Source organism: Saimiri boliviensis, chromosome 17, assembly GCF_048565385.1.
Source record: "Saimiri boliviensis isolate mSaiBol1 chromosome 17, mSaiBol1.pri, whole genome shotgun sequence".
In the NCBI taxonomy this organism is placed as follows: domain Eukaryota; kingdom Metazoa; phylum Chordata; class Mammalia; order Primates; family Cebidae; genus Saimiri; species Saimiri boliviensis.
Window position 1 is genome coordinate 10169909 of NC_133465.1, and position 16704 is coordinate 10186612.

The 16704-nt window shown below is 46.5% G+C and overlaps 1 protein-coding gene across 1 annotated transcript in view; it reads left to right on the forward strand.

Moving 5' to 3' along the window:
* Window positions 1–845: 845 nt before the first annotated feature.
* Window positions 846–16704, forward strand: part of GLP2R (glucagon like peptide 2 receptor) — a 59477-nt gene continuing 43618 nt past the window's right edge. The window contains exons 1-3 of the mRNA XM_074388171.1: window positions 846–1150; window positions 8588–8675; window positions 11362–11466. Coding sequence (XP_074244272.1) covers window positions 950–1150; window positions 8588–8675; window positions 11362–11466 — 394 coding nt within the window. The 5' untranslated portion in view covers window positions 846–949. The remainder of the gene's footprint in view (window positions 1151–8587; window positions 8676–11361; window positions 11467–16704) is intronic.

Here is a 16704-nt window from a genome sequence, read left to right on the forward strand (position 1 = left end):
AGAAGATCTGCCTATCCTGGCTCTGCTGTTTACTTGCTGTGTGGCCTTGGGCAAGCCAGCCAACCTCTCTGAGCCTCAATGTTTCTCAGCTGTCAGATGGAGAATTCATTGTATCCTCATAGGGTTATTGTCAGGATGAGTGACATAAGACGGTGGATTGAAAGATTTTGTCAAGGCGAATTGTGGGTAGAGAGTACTCCAGTGCCGGTTAGTAAATGACCTATCATGAATTCTATAAAAGGGTCTGTCGGTGGGCTGAGCCACACGTGCTCAGAACAAGTGGGTATTCAAGACGCGTGAATGCTGAACTTTTGGAAACCTTGTTTTGCTATTGTGTGGGCATATTCTAAGCCGCTGACTGTGTTTTTGCTTCACAGCCTGAGTTGGGAGCTGTTCTCTCCTAAACTGAGCAACTATCTCTCCTGTAATCTCTGCATAAACAGGACCCAGAGGGGACTCTGCCTTTGTGGTTAGTCTCAGCGCAGCTTGGACAAGCTTAATGCCTTAGAAAGAAATACCCCACCTCAAAAAGACACCTGCTTCTAAACTGGCTTGAGGCCCATTGCCTTCTGCCAGCCATTCTTTTGCAGCTCGAACCCAAGCCTGTCTCAGCCCAGCCTTGTTCATTGAGCAGAACCTTCAGGGAGGAGCCCGCTGACTGCCTTGTTCTTTCTCCTCGGCCTGTCGAGAAGTCCCAGAAAGCACAGCTGACTTAGGGAAGGTCTGGGAAAAATCTCCCTGCTTTTGGGGGGGCAGCGGGGCGGGGGATGAGCCAGGGCTGAGGAGGAACTCTGAAGACTCTGTAGATCGCTCTAGACCGCCTCAGACTCTCTCTGCGCAGCGTGGAGAGGATTTGTGCAAACATTTCCTCTCTGGACCAAGAGGAATGCGAGAGGAGACGGCCTGCAGTGCATCTTGGACGGCTACGGAGATGTGCCCCCACTTGTGAATGTTCATGAGGAAGATGAAGCTGGGATCGAGCAGGGCAGGGCCTGGGAGAGGAAGCGTGGGACTCCTGCCTGGCATCCCCGAGCTGCCCATGGGCATCCGTGCCCCCTGGGGGACCAGCCCTTTCCCCCTCTACACAAAGTGTATCTGGGCCCGTGGGAGGCCCATCCTTGCCCTGGTCCTGCTGGTTTCCATCAAGCAAGTAAGAGCAGTTCATTATTATTATCATTATCAGTTGTGCCTATTTTCTGATTGTTTTAAAAGAAGCAATTGAGGCCTCATGTAAGCAATTTGGAAAAGAGAAAACAGTGTTAAGAAAATAATGAGCAACCATAATCCTAGCATTCAAAGGTAATCACTGTTCATATTTTGGCATAAATCTTTTCTCTATGCATTTTTTTAACAACAATTGACATTAGGAAGCATAAAACATGTTGTATCCTGGCTTCCCCCACCCCGGCATCATATTATAAGCATTTCCCCGCATCAGCGTGAATTCTGCAAATAGCAGAATTTACAATACAACTTACAATTGCTGTATATACTCTTCTGTTTTGTGTTCTGTGTTCTCCCAGGCTTGAGTATTTAGGTTAAGCAAATCCATTTTCCTTTCTCCTTTTCCTTCCCTTCCCTTCCCTTCCTTTCTGTTCCATTCCTTTCTGTACCATTTCTTTCTGTTCATTTCCCTTTTTCCTTTCCATTACAAAAATAGAGAATGCTAATTGTTTTTTTTTTTTTTTTTTAAGTCCTATACAATTCAAAGAAGTGAAATGCAAACTACAAATCACTCTACTTCCACCAGGTAGAGATCACCCTCATTCACATTTGGGGGCTTATACTTCCAGATATTTTTCTACCATTGTTTACATACAGTTTTATTTTGTTGTTGTTTGTTTGTTTGAGATGGGGCTTCACTCTGTTGCCCAGGCTGGAGTGCAGTGGCGCGATCTTGGCCCACTGCAACTTGCGCCTCCTGGGTTTAAGTGATTCTTCTGTCTCATCCTCCCGAGTAGCCGGGATTACAGGCAAGCGCCACCACACCCGGCTAATTTTTGTATTTTAGCAGAGATGGCGTTTTTTGCCATGTTGGCCAGGCTGGTCTCGAACTCCTGACCACAAGTGATCCACCTGCCTCAGCCTCCCAAAGGGCTGAGATTACAGGCATGAGCCACTGTGCCAGGCCTATATACAGTTTTTTTTTTTTTTTTTTTTTAACAAACACAGGCACATATAATAAATATAATTTTTAATCTGCTTTCTTCTTAACAAAATACACTAATAATGGCTGACGTTTTTATGGAACACTTGCAGTGTACTGTGTTGAGTACCAGGTGACCCCCATTCCTTATATTATCTCAGAACCCTGCAGAGGGAGGTTATCTTGTTAATCCCCTTTTACAGATGAGTAAACTGAGTCTCAGATAAGTTGAGCAACATTTGTCCATATCAGTAAATGTAGATCCATGGTATGACATTTAAGGGCTTTAAGGATTTATTGTAATGTATTTAACTATCCTCTATGAGTGGACATGCTGGTAGCTTGCTTTATTCTATTCAAGATTAGACCTTCATCCTCTTTCCAAGTTCCCATTTTGATACTGGGTTATGGGCAGTATAAAAGGATGATGGGAAGGAATCCCAGTTCCACTCTTCTGAGTAAAGAAAGTAGCTTAAGGAACAGCTCTCCTCTTCCTTTGTTCCACGGGCAGGGTTAGTCCCTGTTCATGGTCTTGGAATTCTAAGCCCCTCCAGCCCCCATGTAGGGCAGGCTGTGGTACCAGATCTTATGAGGGTTTCGCCTGCTCAGGCTTTCTTTGCTGCAAGCCTGGAGCTAGAGAGGCAGACAAACCCTACCAGATTTCCTATATCCAGATTCCCCTAGAGGCTGCCTCTAGGCTTTCGTGGATTGTAAATGTGAGCCCAATCAATGGGTTCATGGAATTCTCGCCATCATGGCAGCCTTTCCCCGAGTGACCAGAACATCCTTAAGGCAGACGGCGCTGGCCTGCTTCTGGTCCAAGGCCTTCAGTCTGTTAGGGGAGGGGCCGTTGGTGGGAGAGTTGACTCAGAGCACGCATCCTTCCTCCCACTCTCTGGATATCTCACCTTCACGCTGAGTGAGTGTATCCAGCTTATCGTGGAGTTTTCTTCACAAATGTGGATTGCCGACCACATGCCAACCCCTGAGATGGCACTCGGGATATTATCATAGAATACTTCCTCACACATCATCTCAATCCTCACCACGAGCCTCTGAGAAGTTTTATTACTGACCCCTTTTTACAGATGGGCAAATTAAGCTCCAGAGGAGTTAAAAGTTTGCCTTCAGTGCTGTAGCTCCTGAGCACTGGAGCCGTTGTGCCTACCCGGGGTGTTTGAAGCCTGTGTTTTTTCTTCTGTAGTGCTCTTGGGAGTTGTTGATATATGAATGTTTGTATGTCACAACAGCGGAATCTACAGAGCCTCAGGCCAGCTTACCAGGCTGAGAAAGCCATACCTTGGCCCTTTCACTCTGGCATTTTCATAATCAATAACGTGCCCGCTGGCAGCATCTGCTTCCACCCTCTGCCACCCTGTATGCATTTTCAGAGCCCTTCTGGCAGGCTGTCCTCTGGGCATGTCTGTAATTCTGATGGCCTTACTCTGGGTTCTCCATCTTAACCCCATATTCCTTCTCTAGATGTTTATGTTACAAGGTTTTGTGAAGAGACTTTCATGATGGATTCTGCTCATAGCTTCTTTCCCTGCATGGAATATAAATGACTGTGGTGTGTTTTCTGGCAGGAAGTCTTCATAAAATCCACTTAATGAGAAATTCTCAGGGATAGTTTAGTTTCTAAATTTAAGCAGGGAAGTAGTATTATCCCCACACCGCCCTCTCCCACACTCATTTAAGTTATTTAGCAGTTGCTTTGGCATCAAAAACGCAAACTAACATAAAGAATTTTTGAGAAGTACATTTGTGGCCCTTTTATACATGGATGGCAGAAGAGTAAAACGGTGCATATTTAAATTTTTAGACTTTTTTTTGGCAGGGTAGACAGTTTGGCAATCAAAAACCTTTAAAACTGTGTGTAGTCTGTGACCCAGAAATTCCAATTCAAAGAATTTCTAAGAAAATAAAGATGTGCTCTCAGCTGGGCATGGTGGCTCATGCCTGTAATCCCAGTACTTTGGGAGGATGAGGTGGGTGGATCACGAGGTCAAGAGATAAAGACCATCCTGGGCAAAATGGTGAAAGCCCGTCTCTACTAAAAATACAAAATTAGCCGGGTGTGGTGGTGGGCACCCAGCTACTCAGGAGGCTGAGGCAAGAGAATTGCTTAAACCCGGAGGCAGAGGTTGCAGTGAGTTGTGAATGAACCACTGTACTTTAGCCTAGGAGACAGAGCAAGACTCCATCTCAAAAAACAAAAGGAAAAATAAAAGAAAATGTGTTCTCAAATGTTCAACTATGAGGATTTTAATCACAGCATCATTTACATCAGCAAACATCTTAAAACAACATAGACATTCAATGCTGGAGGATTTAAAAACTAAATTATATCACATTTTTTCATAGAATACTATGTAGCTGTCAAAGGAATGCTTCATTTATTATTTATTTCTTGAAATGGAAATATATTCACAATATGTCTTCTAGCGAAACATGAAAGGCTTTGAAACTATTATTTTCATTGCAATTACAATAAAAAAGAAAAGAAAGACAATGAATGTGTATAAAGAGAAGAATCTGGAAGTAGAGGGTAAGTTCCGAGTAATTAGATGATAATTCCACCTTCTTCTCTTTTTGCATATCTGTGATTTCTATTTCATCTACAGTGAAGTGTATTCCTCCTCTAATAAAGAAAAATAGATTGATTTAAAGAGAGTAAATACAAGGCTTTTTCTTTTCTTTTCCTTAATCCTTTCTCGGCCAAGTTCATTGCTGATGCTAGTTGCCTATGCAAGGGAAGAGGAATCAAGGTCAAGCAGGACTTTTCCAGTTGGAAAAAAATTCACCCGTATATCTTCTTTCCTCATGACTTTGGGAATCTGGCTGTGATTGAACTTGGAGATGCCTCTTGTGTTTTCGGTGTCTTTAGGGCAAGGACTGGGAAGATGGTCTGAGTTTGTTCAGCTCCCCTAGACTGACAAAAATCAGTACTTTGTAGTTCTAGTTTGCTTTTCTGCTTTTGACTATGGCCATTAGCCATGGCAAAGAATGGAGGATAGGAAAATATGAGTTCAGACACTGATTTTATTGTCTCTTCGGTAATCGCATCCCGGGGAGGTTCCTGGGGCCATAAATAGTGCTTTGTCCACCACTGGGTCTTACATGGATGACTTGTAGAATTCTAGAAGCTTATTATTTGGTTGGCAACTCATCTTCTGAATTTATAAAAATGATCTAGAGTCAGCTACAGTGCCATTAGAGATGTTTACTTCTTTAAACAATATGTGAATAACTTACATGCTTCCTCTCGGTCCATAACTAAGAGAGCGATATCTATAGAGATTCCAAACCCATTGGAAACTGAAACCCCAAGGGATAAATGCAAATTATTGTATCGTTATTATTACTTATTGGATAATTGCATGGTTCTCAAACCATGTGCTGGTATGCCCCAGGGCACCACTGCGAACTCACAGGGATGCTGTGAGATATTTTAATTTTTCAAGGGAAGTACAGTGATACGTAGCATTTTCCAGACACCATGCAAACTACCAGCTCAAAGTATTCCTGGTTTTTACATTAGCTCTCACCTTCTCCCTTTTGATGGCATGGTATCTTTGCAAAGCTGGGTTTTCCACAGGTCCTGTGATTAAAAAGCAAGTACAGCACGAAAATCAGTGTGGAACAGGAAATAAAGGTGGTGGTATCCGATCTGATCCTAAAGCTTGAGAAGTTGTGCAATGCACAGCAGGCACTAAGTTGTTAAGGCATAAATATTTATTAAGTTGTTTGGACTTACCTACTTAGTAAACGGGGCTTTAGATAGATCTTTTGGCCTAGAAGGGCTGTGGAAAAATTACTGAGTCAATAAGTTTGGGAACTTCCGGTCTAATCATGACCACACTAACTCGTCTTCAGAAAGCTGGCTGTGTGATTGCTGCTGCACTCCCTACTGGTATACCAGTCCCACCTCATTTTGGGGGGATAACCCTAAATCTACCTGGCTCTAGCAAGCATTTGAGCTTGTTCCCCCTTGTGAGAAGAGAGAAAAGCCAATTGATTAACTGGGTGATCTTAGCCTGGATAATGTATTGAACCCACCCTGTGTTCATTTACTCAACATCCATCCCACAACTGAGCCTCTGCAAATGAAGGACAGTAAGAGGAGTAACTCCTGCCCTGTGCTGGGAGCTTGTATTCAGACAGGAAAGACACATCATAGCCCTCAAGGAGCTTATGGGGTAGGGAGGAAGACGGATAAGTGGTCCGATGACAGAGCAGTGTGATAGGCCATAGGGATCAGTTGTGCAGGGGAAGGGTGACAAGCTTAAGACTCACAGAGACAGGTGGTTAAGTATGGCCCAGGCTCACTAGGCTTGAGTTGGGTCTTGAAGGTTAAATAGGAGTTCACCAGGTGAAAATGAAGGCAGAAGCAATTGCCAGTGGGAAGTGCAAGGAAGAGAAGTCACGGAGGAGCATGACTTGAGACAAGGATGACTGAGATGCTAAATCCTGAGGCAACAAGCCTTAAGTGGAAGACTAGGCAGGAGATCCCTATGCTCAGCTCTCTTCTGTTCTCCCCTGTGGGGCAGTGTGGAGGGTGGATGGAATCTGGACAAGGGGAAGGGAGTTGCCACGGACATCTCCTGGTTTGGGGAGTGTGACAGAGAGAACTGAGCCACACAGGGCAGAAGCCGTGGGGAAGCCAAGGACCACAGACCAGAATGCCCTTGGCCTTGCATGCCGCCTGGTTATATAGCTGCCGTCTCTATAGCAGATTCTAAGTCCTTTTTAGTGAAGGGGCTGTGTCTCACTCATCTTCCTTCCTCTCTCCCTTCCTTCTTTCCTTCTTTTTCCCTCTCTCCCTTCCTCCTTCCTCTCTCTCTCTCTCTCTCTCTCTCTCTCTCTCTCTCTCTCTCTTTCTTTCTTTTCTTTCTTTCCTTCTTTCTTTTTTTCTTTCAGGACAGAGCCTCCCTCTGTTGCCCAGGCTGGAGTGCAGTGGTGCAATCTCAGCTCACTGCAACCTCCACCTCCTGGGTTCAGGTGATTCTCCTGCCTCTGCCTCCTGAGTAGCTGGGATTACAGGTGTGCACCACCAGCCCTGGCTAATTTTTTTGTATTTTTAGTAGAGATGGGGTTTCACTGTGTTAGCCAGGATGGTCTCGATCTCCTGACCTCGTGATTCACCCGCCTTAGCCTCCCAAAGTGTTGGGATTACAGGCGTGAGCCACTGCGCCTGACCTCACTCACCTTAATATCCTCTTTAATTCCTCCTTAACACAAAGACTGGCCCACAATAGGTGCCTGGTGAAAAATAGAAGAGAAAGCCCCTTTTGAAATCAAAAGAAGGCCAAGCGTGCTGGTTCATGCCTGTAATCTCAGCACTTTGAGAGGCCAAGGCAGGAGGATCATTTGAGCCCGGGAATTTGAGACCAGCCTGGGGAACATGGCAAAATCCTATCTCTACCAAAAAAAAAAAAAAAAAAAATACAAAAATTAGCCAAGCAAAGTGTTGTGCGCCTGTAGTCCCAGCTACTCCGGATGCTGAGTTAGGAGGATCACTTGAATGTGGGAGGCAGGGGTTGCAGTGAGCCGAGATTGTGCCACTACACTCCAGCCAGGGCAATAGACTGAGGAGACCTTGTCTCAAAAAAGTAAATAAATAAAATAAAAATAAAATCATAAGAAATGGTACAGGTACACAACTAGAAGCTATTACACAGCCCAGTTATCTGGAAAGCCCAAAGCATAAAAGGCAATCTGGCCTTTGGTCAGACAGGCCCTCAGGGACGCTACCATCATGCTGTTATGGAAGCCATGGTCAAGTGGAGAAGCCATGGGAATATTTCTAAGGTTCAATGGCATGAAATAGTGAACATTAGAAAGAAAAATTCTGAAGTCCTCAGTAGCTTGTATAAGTCTCTCAGACACTCCTCGTTGTACTGAAACCCACTTCCAAGGTGACTTCTCAAGAATAGAAACTCTAACCTGAGCAGAAAAAAATCATGGTCACCTCCAGAGCAGAGCATCTGTCTACTCAGAGCCTCTGACTTGGGACCTGCAGATACCTGGGTGATGCAGGCTCCTGCAATGCTCTGGCCCGTATATGTCACATGGTTGTGTCTTAGTGCGATGCTGCTCTCTTTGTGATCTACATAGTCTTAGAAGAGTGCAACTATTCATGTGAGAGGATGCAAAAGTTTAGGATAAGTATATTGCATACCCTTGAAATGTCAACGTCACTTAAAAGTTTTTTAACTTTTTTCATATTTGCATTAAAGCCAATATGATTAGATTACGGAGTGAATGTAAAATTTGCATTTTCCTTTAAGATAGAATATAAGATGCCAAAGAAATGCTGTTTCTTTGCTGTGGGCCATTGTGGGCACTTCACTGGGAAGGTTGGAGAATCATGGTGTGAAATGACAAGGCCACATCTGTGTTTGCAGCTAACTGGGGGTGATCATGTTTTATTTTGCTCAGGTTACGGGATCTCTCCTTGAGGAAACGACTCGGAAGTGGGCTCAGTATAAACAGGCGTGTCTGAGAGACTTACTCAAGGAACCTCCTGGTAAGCATGTGTATTAGTTATCCGTGGCTGTGTAACAAATTGCCCCAAAATCAAAAGAAGTCCAGGCATGGTGGTTCATGCCTGCAATCCCAGCACTTTCAGAGGACAAGGCAGGAGGATCGTTTAAGCCCAGGAATTTGAGACCAGCCTTGGGAACACGGCGAAATCCTGTCTCTACAAAAAAAAAAAAAAAAAAAAAAAAAAAAATTAGCTGAGCAAAGTGGTGTGTGCCTGTAGTCCCAGCTACTCGGGATGCAGGGGTGGGAGGATTGCTTGAACCTGAGAGGCGGGTTCCAATGCTTAGTAGCTCAAAACAGTAACAGTCATTTATGACCTCTCACAGTTTCTGTGGGTCAGGAATTCAGACAGGACACATTGGGGATGGCTTGTTGCTGCTCTGTAATATCTGGAGTTTAGCTGGAAGACTCCCATGGCTTCTCCACTTGACCATGACTTCCATACAGCATGATGGTAGCATCCCTAAAGGCCTGTCTGACCAAAGGCCAGATTGCCTTTTATGACTTGGCCTTGGAAGTCACACAACATTGCTTCTGCCCTGTTCAACTGGTCAGACGGCTACAAAGCTCTACACAGGGTAAAGGTGCAGAAACATAGACCCCATGCGCCATTGTAATGGAACACATGAAACAGGGTGTACGTGAATGTGGGGCCATCTTTGATAAAAGCCATCTACCATGACACACTCATCACCTGATCACATGACATGATTATCTGCTATAGATTAGCCTGGGAATCTGTTAAAGGATTGGGTGGGGGGGGTCCCCCATCTCCCAGGGCATTAACCGAATCTGAATAGTAGCATTTCTCTTATCCAAGCCTACCTTAAGATCAGAACATTCTAGCGAATATGTAATAATTGTCTGCCGGCTGACTGTGGGTGCAGCCACAAGTACCATGCCCACCTCCAAAAGAAAAAAAGAAGAAAAATATGTTGGCCCATTGCCTCTGAGCACTGAGGACAATCCCTGTCTCTGGCTTCTTTCAGATCATTTTATTCAGAGGCCTTGAGATTGATAGGACACTGTGAACTCTCCTTTCTCTCTTGACCCAAAGGCAGCCCCAGGCTTCAAGCCCTTCCCAGGTCCCTCTGAAGACTTCATTGGTCCAGGCAGGTGGTAGTCGAGTCTTGAGTCAATCGGCTACAGGAATCACCTTCCGCTTTGGAGAACACTGCTTTCTGAGGTCCAGGTAAGGCAGGTCTTCATCCAGAGCCATGCCATGTACAGCTCAGGTGAGCACTGCCTTACCCAGGCCAGGTGCTGATCCAGGTAAGGCAGGTCTTCATCCAGAGCCATGCCATGTACAGCTCAGGTGAGCACTGCCTTACCCAGGCCAGGTGCTGATCCAGGTAAGGCAGGTCTTCATCCAGAGCCATGCCATGTACAGCTCAGGTGAGCACTGCCTTACCCAGGCCAGGTGCTGATCCAGGTAAGGCAGGTCTTCATCCAGAGCCATGCCATGTACAGCTCAGGTGAGCACTGCCTTACCCAGACCAGGTGCTGATACCTGGCAGCCAGGTCAACACAGTGTCCTAAGCCAGCTCATAACCTAGCACCACGGTGTTTCTAGGGCTTCCATGCCAGGCACCTGGCCATTTTAGCCTAATAGGGAGCAGATGGTGGGGAATGACGCTTGGCTTCCAGGAGTCAGGAGCTTGCAATGTTGGAAGTTTGGGACCTAGCCGGGCGCAGTGACTTAGGCCTGTAATCCTAGCACTTTGGGAGGCCGAGGCAGGTGGATCACCTGAGTCAGGAGTTCGAGACCAGCCTGGCCAACTTGGTGAAACCCCGTCTCTACTGAAAATACAAAAATTAGCCGGGCGTGGTGGTATGCACCTGTAATCCAAGCTACTTGGGAGGCTGAGGCAGGAGAATTGCTGGAACCCGGGAGGCGGAAGCTGCAGTGAGCTGAGTTGGGGCCAATAAACTCCACTATTCTCCACTACACTATATCAAAAAATAAAATGAAATAAAAAGAAGTTTGGGACCCAGTCTGAGATACTTCCATTTGATTCCAGGAGGCCCATAAGGGGGAGTTTTAAGGTTGTTGCTTCTGATTACCAAACACCAGGTAATCCCCTGAGATGGTCCAAATATAATAATGATGATTGAGTTAGTCATGCTCAAATGGAGAGATACGGCAAATGGAGAGAGATGACCGTGTCGTACTTGTGTCGGATATGTGCGACCAAGGACCGTGAGTTTGTAGATCCCCTTATTCCACTGGTCATTTTGCACATTCACAGAGTAAGGGTGTCCTGCGATCTAATTGGTGAAGGTATGATGATTATTTAGCTGGTTGTGGGACATAAGGCACTGACTGAGCCACCGAGGGTCCTCCTGTCCCCAAGTTTCTGTGAAAGTTTCGTTCATGTCAAATAAAGCACAATCGGCACAACGTGTACATTGACGTAACTGACCGGAGGTCAAGTTGGGCAGACAAATGCACATCGTTTGGGACAGCGGTCAGCATTCCTACACTCCCCAAATCATTCCCCATCCTTGACTCATCTAGAGAACGGGACACCCATGCTGGTTTCTGCACAGGTTACACCTGCTTTCAGTGCCCGGAAGGTGGGCTTTGGCTCCGGTGGTGCCTCTGCCTCCATCACTGGCATCCCTGTGCTGCAACACTGATGCTCATCAGACTCTTCTTCTCCCTGTAGGCATATTTTGTAACGGGACGTTTGATCAGTTCGTGTGTTGGCCTCATTCTCCTCCTGGAAATGTCTCTGTGCCCTGCCCTTCATACTTACCTTGGTGGACTGACGGTAATAAGCCTTATTTTTACCAGTTTTCCCCAGCCAAGCCTTTTTCTCTAGTTCACTTCCCCCAGTCCCCTTCTAAGCTCTCAGTCATACATCTTCCTTCTCCTCCTGTCTTCTGTAACTCTTCTATTTTTGGACGTTCCATTTATTTTTATGTATGTATATATATTTTTATTTGTTTTTGTGGTTACAAGGTAGGTGTATATATTTATGGGGTATATGAGATGCTTTAATACAGGCATGCGATGTGAATAGGCATGGAGAATGGGGTATCCATCCCCTCAAGCACTTATATTTTCAGTTACAAACAGTCCAATTACACTCCTTTGTTCAAAATGTATGGTTAACTTATTATTGACTATCGTTACTTGTTGTGCTATCTTTTCTTTTTCCTTTTTTTTTCACCTGAACATAGCAGTGAAACAAATATTTAAATATCCTGATGGTTTTAGAAGTCAAGGAGAGAGGGATCCTGCCTCTGTCTACCACTTGACCCTCTCCACCAAGGTCACTATGAATACAAAGAGCATAGCTTAGGCTACCAGGAAAGAAGGCATTCATATGTATACATGTATGTGTATATAGATACTTTTTTTTCGTTTTTTTGTGAGACGGAGTTTTGCTCTTGTTGCCCAGGCTGGAGTGCAATGGTGCGATCTCGGCTCACTGCAACCTCCGCCTCCTGGGTTCAGGCAATTCTCCTGCCTCAGCCTCCTGAGTAGCTGGGATTACAGGCACGCGCCACCATGCCCAGCTAATTTTTTTTTTTTTTTTTTTTTGTATTTTTAGTAGAGACGGGGTTTCACCATGTTGACCAGGATGGTCTCGATCTCTTGACCTCGTGATCCACCCGCCTCAGCCTCCCAAAGTGCTGGGATTACAGGCGTGAGCCACCGCGCCCGGCTTACCTGTTGTGCTATCAAATAGGAGCCTTATTCATTCTTTCTATTTTTTGTACCCATTATCCCTCCACACCTCCACTGTCCCAGCCCCCTACTACCCTTCCCAGCCTCTGGCAACCGCCCTTGTATACTCTATGCCCGCGAGTTCAACTGTTTCGATTTTTAGATCTTATAAATTATCTCTCTTACTTTGAAGATTCTGGAGTATAGATCCAGCGGCCGCTAAATTTGGCTGCAGTGGGGGTAAGTGTGGCCACTGTCATGGAGAGGAGAAAGAGGTGGGGGAGAAAGATTGGGATGCTAACCTCCACACAATTTTGGCTTGTTAGATGGAGAGGAAGGATTTTAAAACTACCCTTGCATAAACATCGAAAGGAGGTGCCAATGAATTGGTGCTTTTAACTCCCACGGGACTTGGATGGAGAATTTAACCACTTAGTTTGCCCTGATCCTATTTAAAGGAAATAAACATTACTTAGATACCCAGGATAATATCCCATCCCTACTGGCCCCAGGAGCTTGACCTCTTGGTTATTTTATTTTGGAAGAGGAGAGAGGCGATTACCGGTTAGATTCCTGTTGCCTTTGATCACAGACACCGCCCCCCCATCCCCACCCCACCACTCCCCCACCCCCGCCCTGCAAATGTAAGGACAATTAAAACTATTCTCAGGAAGTGGTTACAAAGCTCCAGGCAAAACAAGGTGAGAAACAAGGTGAGAACCAGCTTCTGAGAGGGTAAGATGATAGCCTTTTGTATTTAATTTCAGCCCAATAAATCATTCCATTGTGCAACATTGGTTTCAGTATTTTCAGCCCTCCAGAGAAGAGAGAGAGAGAGAGTGTAGTCAAGGAAGATACATTTCTGGGTGGGAGAGTTAGTGACCTAATTTATGGAAGTGTTCTCTGATGAAATCCAGTTGGAATCAGCCCAAGAAGCATGAGAATGTGAGATTTTAAGGAGGGTGGAAGACAGAACTCGCTGGACCAAGGGCTCTGAATGATTCAGGCACTGTCCCCGGGGAGTAGCTCAGTGAGGGGAAAAAGCACTGGGTGTGGAGTCAGAAGCCCCGAGGCCAGACTCAGTTCTGCTATTTTACACTTGGAGACTTTGGGCAAATTTCCACAGCCCTCGAGCTGCCGTTTCCTCATCTGTGAAGGGAAGGAGAGTCGCTCAATTTGCAGGTCATTTTGAGGAGTAAATGAGAAGGCGTTCAGAGGGTGTGTCACAGAGCCAGCGCAGTGGGAGCTGAAACTGAGTCCAAGGAGGAGCCCCTTGCATTCCTTTAGGCTTTGAAGACCCCAAACACCTGGACTCCTCAGTGGCACGTGGAGCTGATCTACCTCTCTGCTCGCTGTCTACCTGCCCCTTTCCAAGAGCTAAAAATACAGATCCGTTCCACTTGAAGAGAAAATAAAGTGTTCGAAAAGCCACATTTACCAAGAAGTTGAGTTAAAGGCTCTTTAAAAAAAAAAAAAAAAAAAAAAAAAAAAAGATGAAAGAAAGAAAATAGGTTTGGGGCTCCTGGAATGTGAAAAGAGTGTGATTTGCAAAAGGTGGGAAGTCACTCTTCCACCCGCCATTCTGTGCATTAAATCTTTAGAATGCAAATTTATCCCTGCCGTGAGAAGAGAATGTGGAGACCACAGAGAAGAACCTGTGCAAATGCACAGAGTGGAGGAGAGTCCCTGTGAGATGAGCCTGAGGAAGGAGCATGGTCACAGGAGAAGAGGGAGGGGTTCAAGGCAGACAGAAGCCGTGATTGACGACTGGGGCTGGGGGCTGCGGGTGAAGGAGACTGGGTGTTAGTCACTAAGGGTTTCAAACTCTCTTCTGTGGAGGAAGACGATGTGGAGCCCCACAGGGTGTTAAGGCATAAAAAAGGAGCACACATTATAGTTTGAGAGACCGATGTTAATAGCCTGTAGCTACTGGGCTGAGGAACGGAGGAACCAGGGAGGTGAGTGGAGAAGCTCCTGCAGTGTCCCAGAAAATAGCACTTCCTGAGTCTGGATTCAGGATCTGGGGCAGGAGCGAGAGGGCAGAGAGGAGAAAGACTGAAGACAAGTGTTGGAAGTGGGATGGTCAAGGCTTGTCATCAGTTGTGGTTGAAATAGAGACAGAGAGGAGTAGAAAATGGAGAAGAGGAAAACAAGCTCCTCCTTCTCCTCCTCCTCCTCCTTCCGCTCTCTTTCCCATCTGAGGAATAGTCTCAGGGTCCACCCGGCCCCACCCAAGCCCACATGTCAACCAGCTGGCAGCCAGGCCCTCTGGCTCCTCCTCCCCTCCAGCCCTCACTGCTGCGGACTCACCAGCGCTCTCTGTTGCGTCTCCATTTCCCCACCAGTCCCTGCCTCAGATCTGGCCCCCTCCAGGCACCTTTGGAAAAGCTTTCTAAAATATCAGTCATATTCTGTCTGCCCCCATCGTGACCCCTACAGATGGCATGCGAGACCCCTGTCGCCTGGCCCTGCCGACGACCTCATTAGCGCTCTGCCCCGCATCCCGGGGTCCCTGCACTCCAGCCTGATGAGCGGTTCCGGGGCTCTGCACCAGTCCAGCTGTTGCCACGCGGCGCCTGGGCTCCCACATCTGCCCAGGAGGCCTCCTCACAGGCTCTGGCCACACTCCTCTGCCTATAAAGCCCCTGCAATTCTCAGCTCGATCCTTTCCTCTCTCTAGAAGATTTCTCGGACCTCTCCCCTCAAGCACAAAGGCCCTTTGCCTTTCTGAGGCCTCTTCTATACCTGTGCATTTATAATCTTAATCGTTTTGGGCATTTATGATTATTTGTAATCGTTTATGACCATTTTTCTTTGCACTCCCCCAAGCACAGGTGAGCCCTATCATCTCTGCCTTCCTAGCACAAAGCATTATGGCTAGCACAGACAATGCAAGTGCCGAGTGAGATTCTTGCCATTCACTCATTCGACCAGTATTTATTAAGCATCTGTTGTATGCCCTGCTTTTTTTTTTCTTTTTTCTTTTTGAGACAGAGTCTCACTCTGCCACCCAGGCTGGAGTGCAGTGGCGCGATCTCGGCCCACTGCAACCTCCTCCTCCCAGGTTCAAGCGATTCTCCTGCCTCAGCCTCCTGAGTAGCTGGGATTACAGGCGCTGACCACCACACCTGGCTAATTTTTGTATTTTTAGTAGAGACAGGGTTTCACCATGTTGGCCAGGCTGGTCTTGAACTCCTGACCTCATGATCCACCCACCTCAGCCTCCCAAAGTGCTGGGATTACAGGCTTGAGCTATCGCACCCAGTCACGTTATTCTTAAGTGCTTGGGATTAGTGACCAAAATCGAGTGAGATCTCTCTCCCGCGGGGCTCACATTCTCGCAGGAGAGACAGACAATTATCAATAAACATCACAAATAAGTGCAGACTATGTTTCAATGTGCTCTGTGTTTGAAAAGATGGGGACGGGAAGGGATGGGAGTGTTGGAGTGGGGTGATGAGTTGCAGCTGTAAACTGGGTAGTCAAGAAAGTCTTCGATGGCAAGGTGATATTTTGGTGAAGATGTAAAGAAGGTAAAGGATTTAGAGGAAGGATGTTGGGGAGGGAAGAAGACAACAGATGAATGGCTCTACACGGGGACCATGCCAGGCCTGCTCCATGAAAAGAGAGAGGCAGGCGTGGCTGTGGTGAAGAGAGGAGAGAAGCAATAGGTTATGGCAGAGAGTTACAGGCCGGGTCTCAATGGGGCTTCATGAAAGGCCATAAGACATTTTCTCAGAAAGCCCTTGGAAGATTTGGAGAGAAGCGTGATGTGATGTAGCTGATATTTTATTCAGCTCGCTCTGACTGCTGGGTTACCCCCGAATGTGAGGGGCAGGACTGTCAGAGGAGTCTGCAGTAATCCAGGTGGGAGATGACGGTTCCACAGTCTGGAAGCAGCAGGTGAAAGTGGCAGTCGGATTCCGGGTATAGATGAAGGCAGGGATGACAGATTAGCTAGAGGACCACAGGAGGGCTATGAGAGACAGAGGAAGGAAGGGTGAGTCTGAGGTTTAGGGCTGGGGGACTGGAAGGATGGGTTTGCCGTCCACGGAGGTGGTAAAATAAATGGGTGGAGCAGATTCTGAAAAGAAGAAAAAGAGTTTGGTTTGGGGTGTGTTGTCTGATGTCAATTAGACACCTTACCTAGCAAAGCTGTCAGGGGAGCAGGGGACGGTACCATTTGGCTGTCCGTTAATGACATTCAGCAGATAGTTACTATTGGCCTATGGTGCGCAGGGCCAGGACTAGGAAGGACCAACAAATTTAGACTTCTCGTTTGCAAGCCCAGCCCCTAATCTTCCAGGTAGGAAGACCCTCTGGGAGAGTGTCCTGG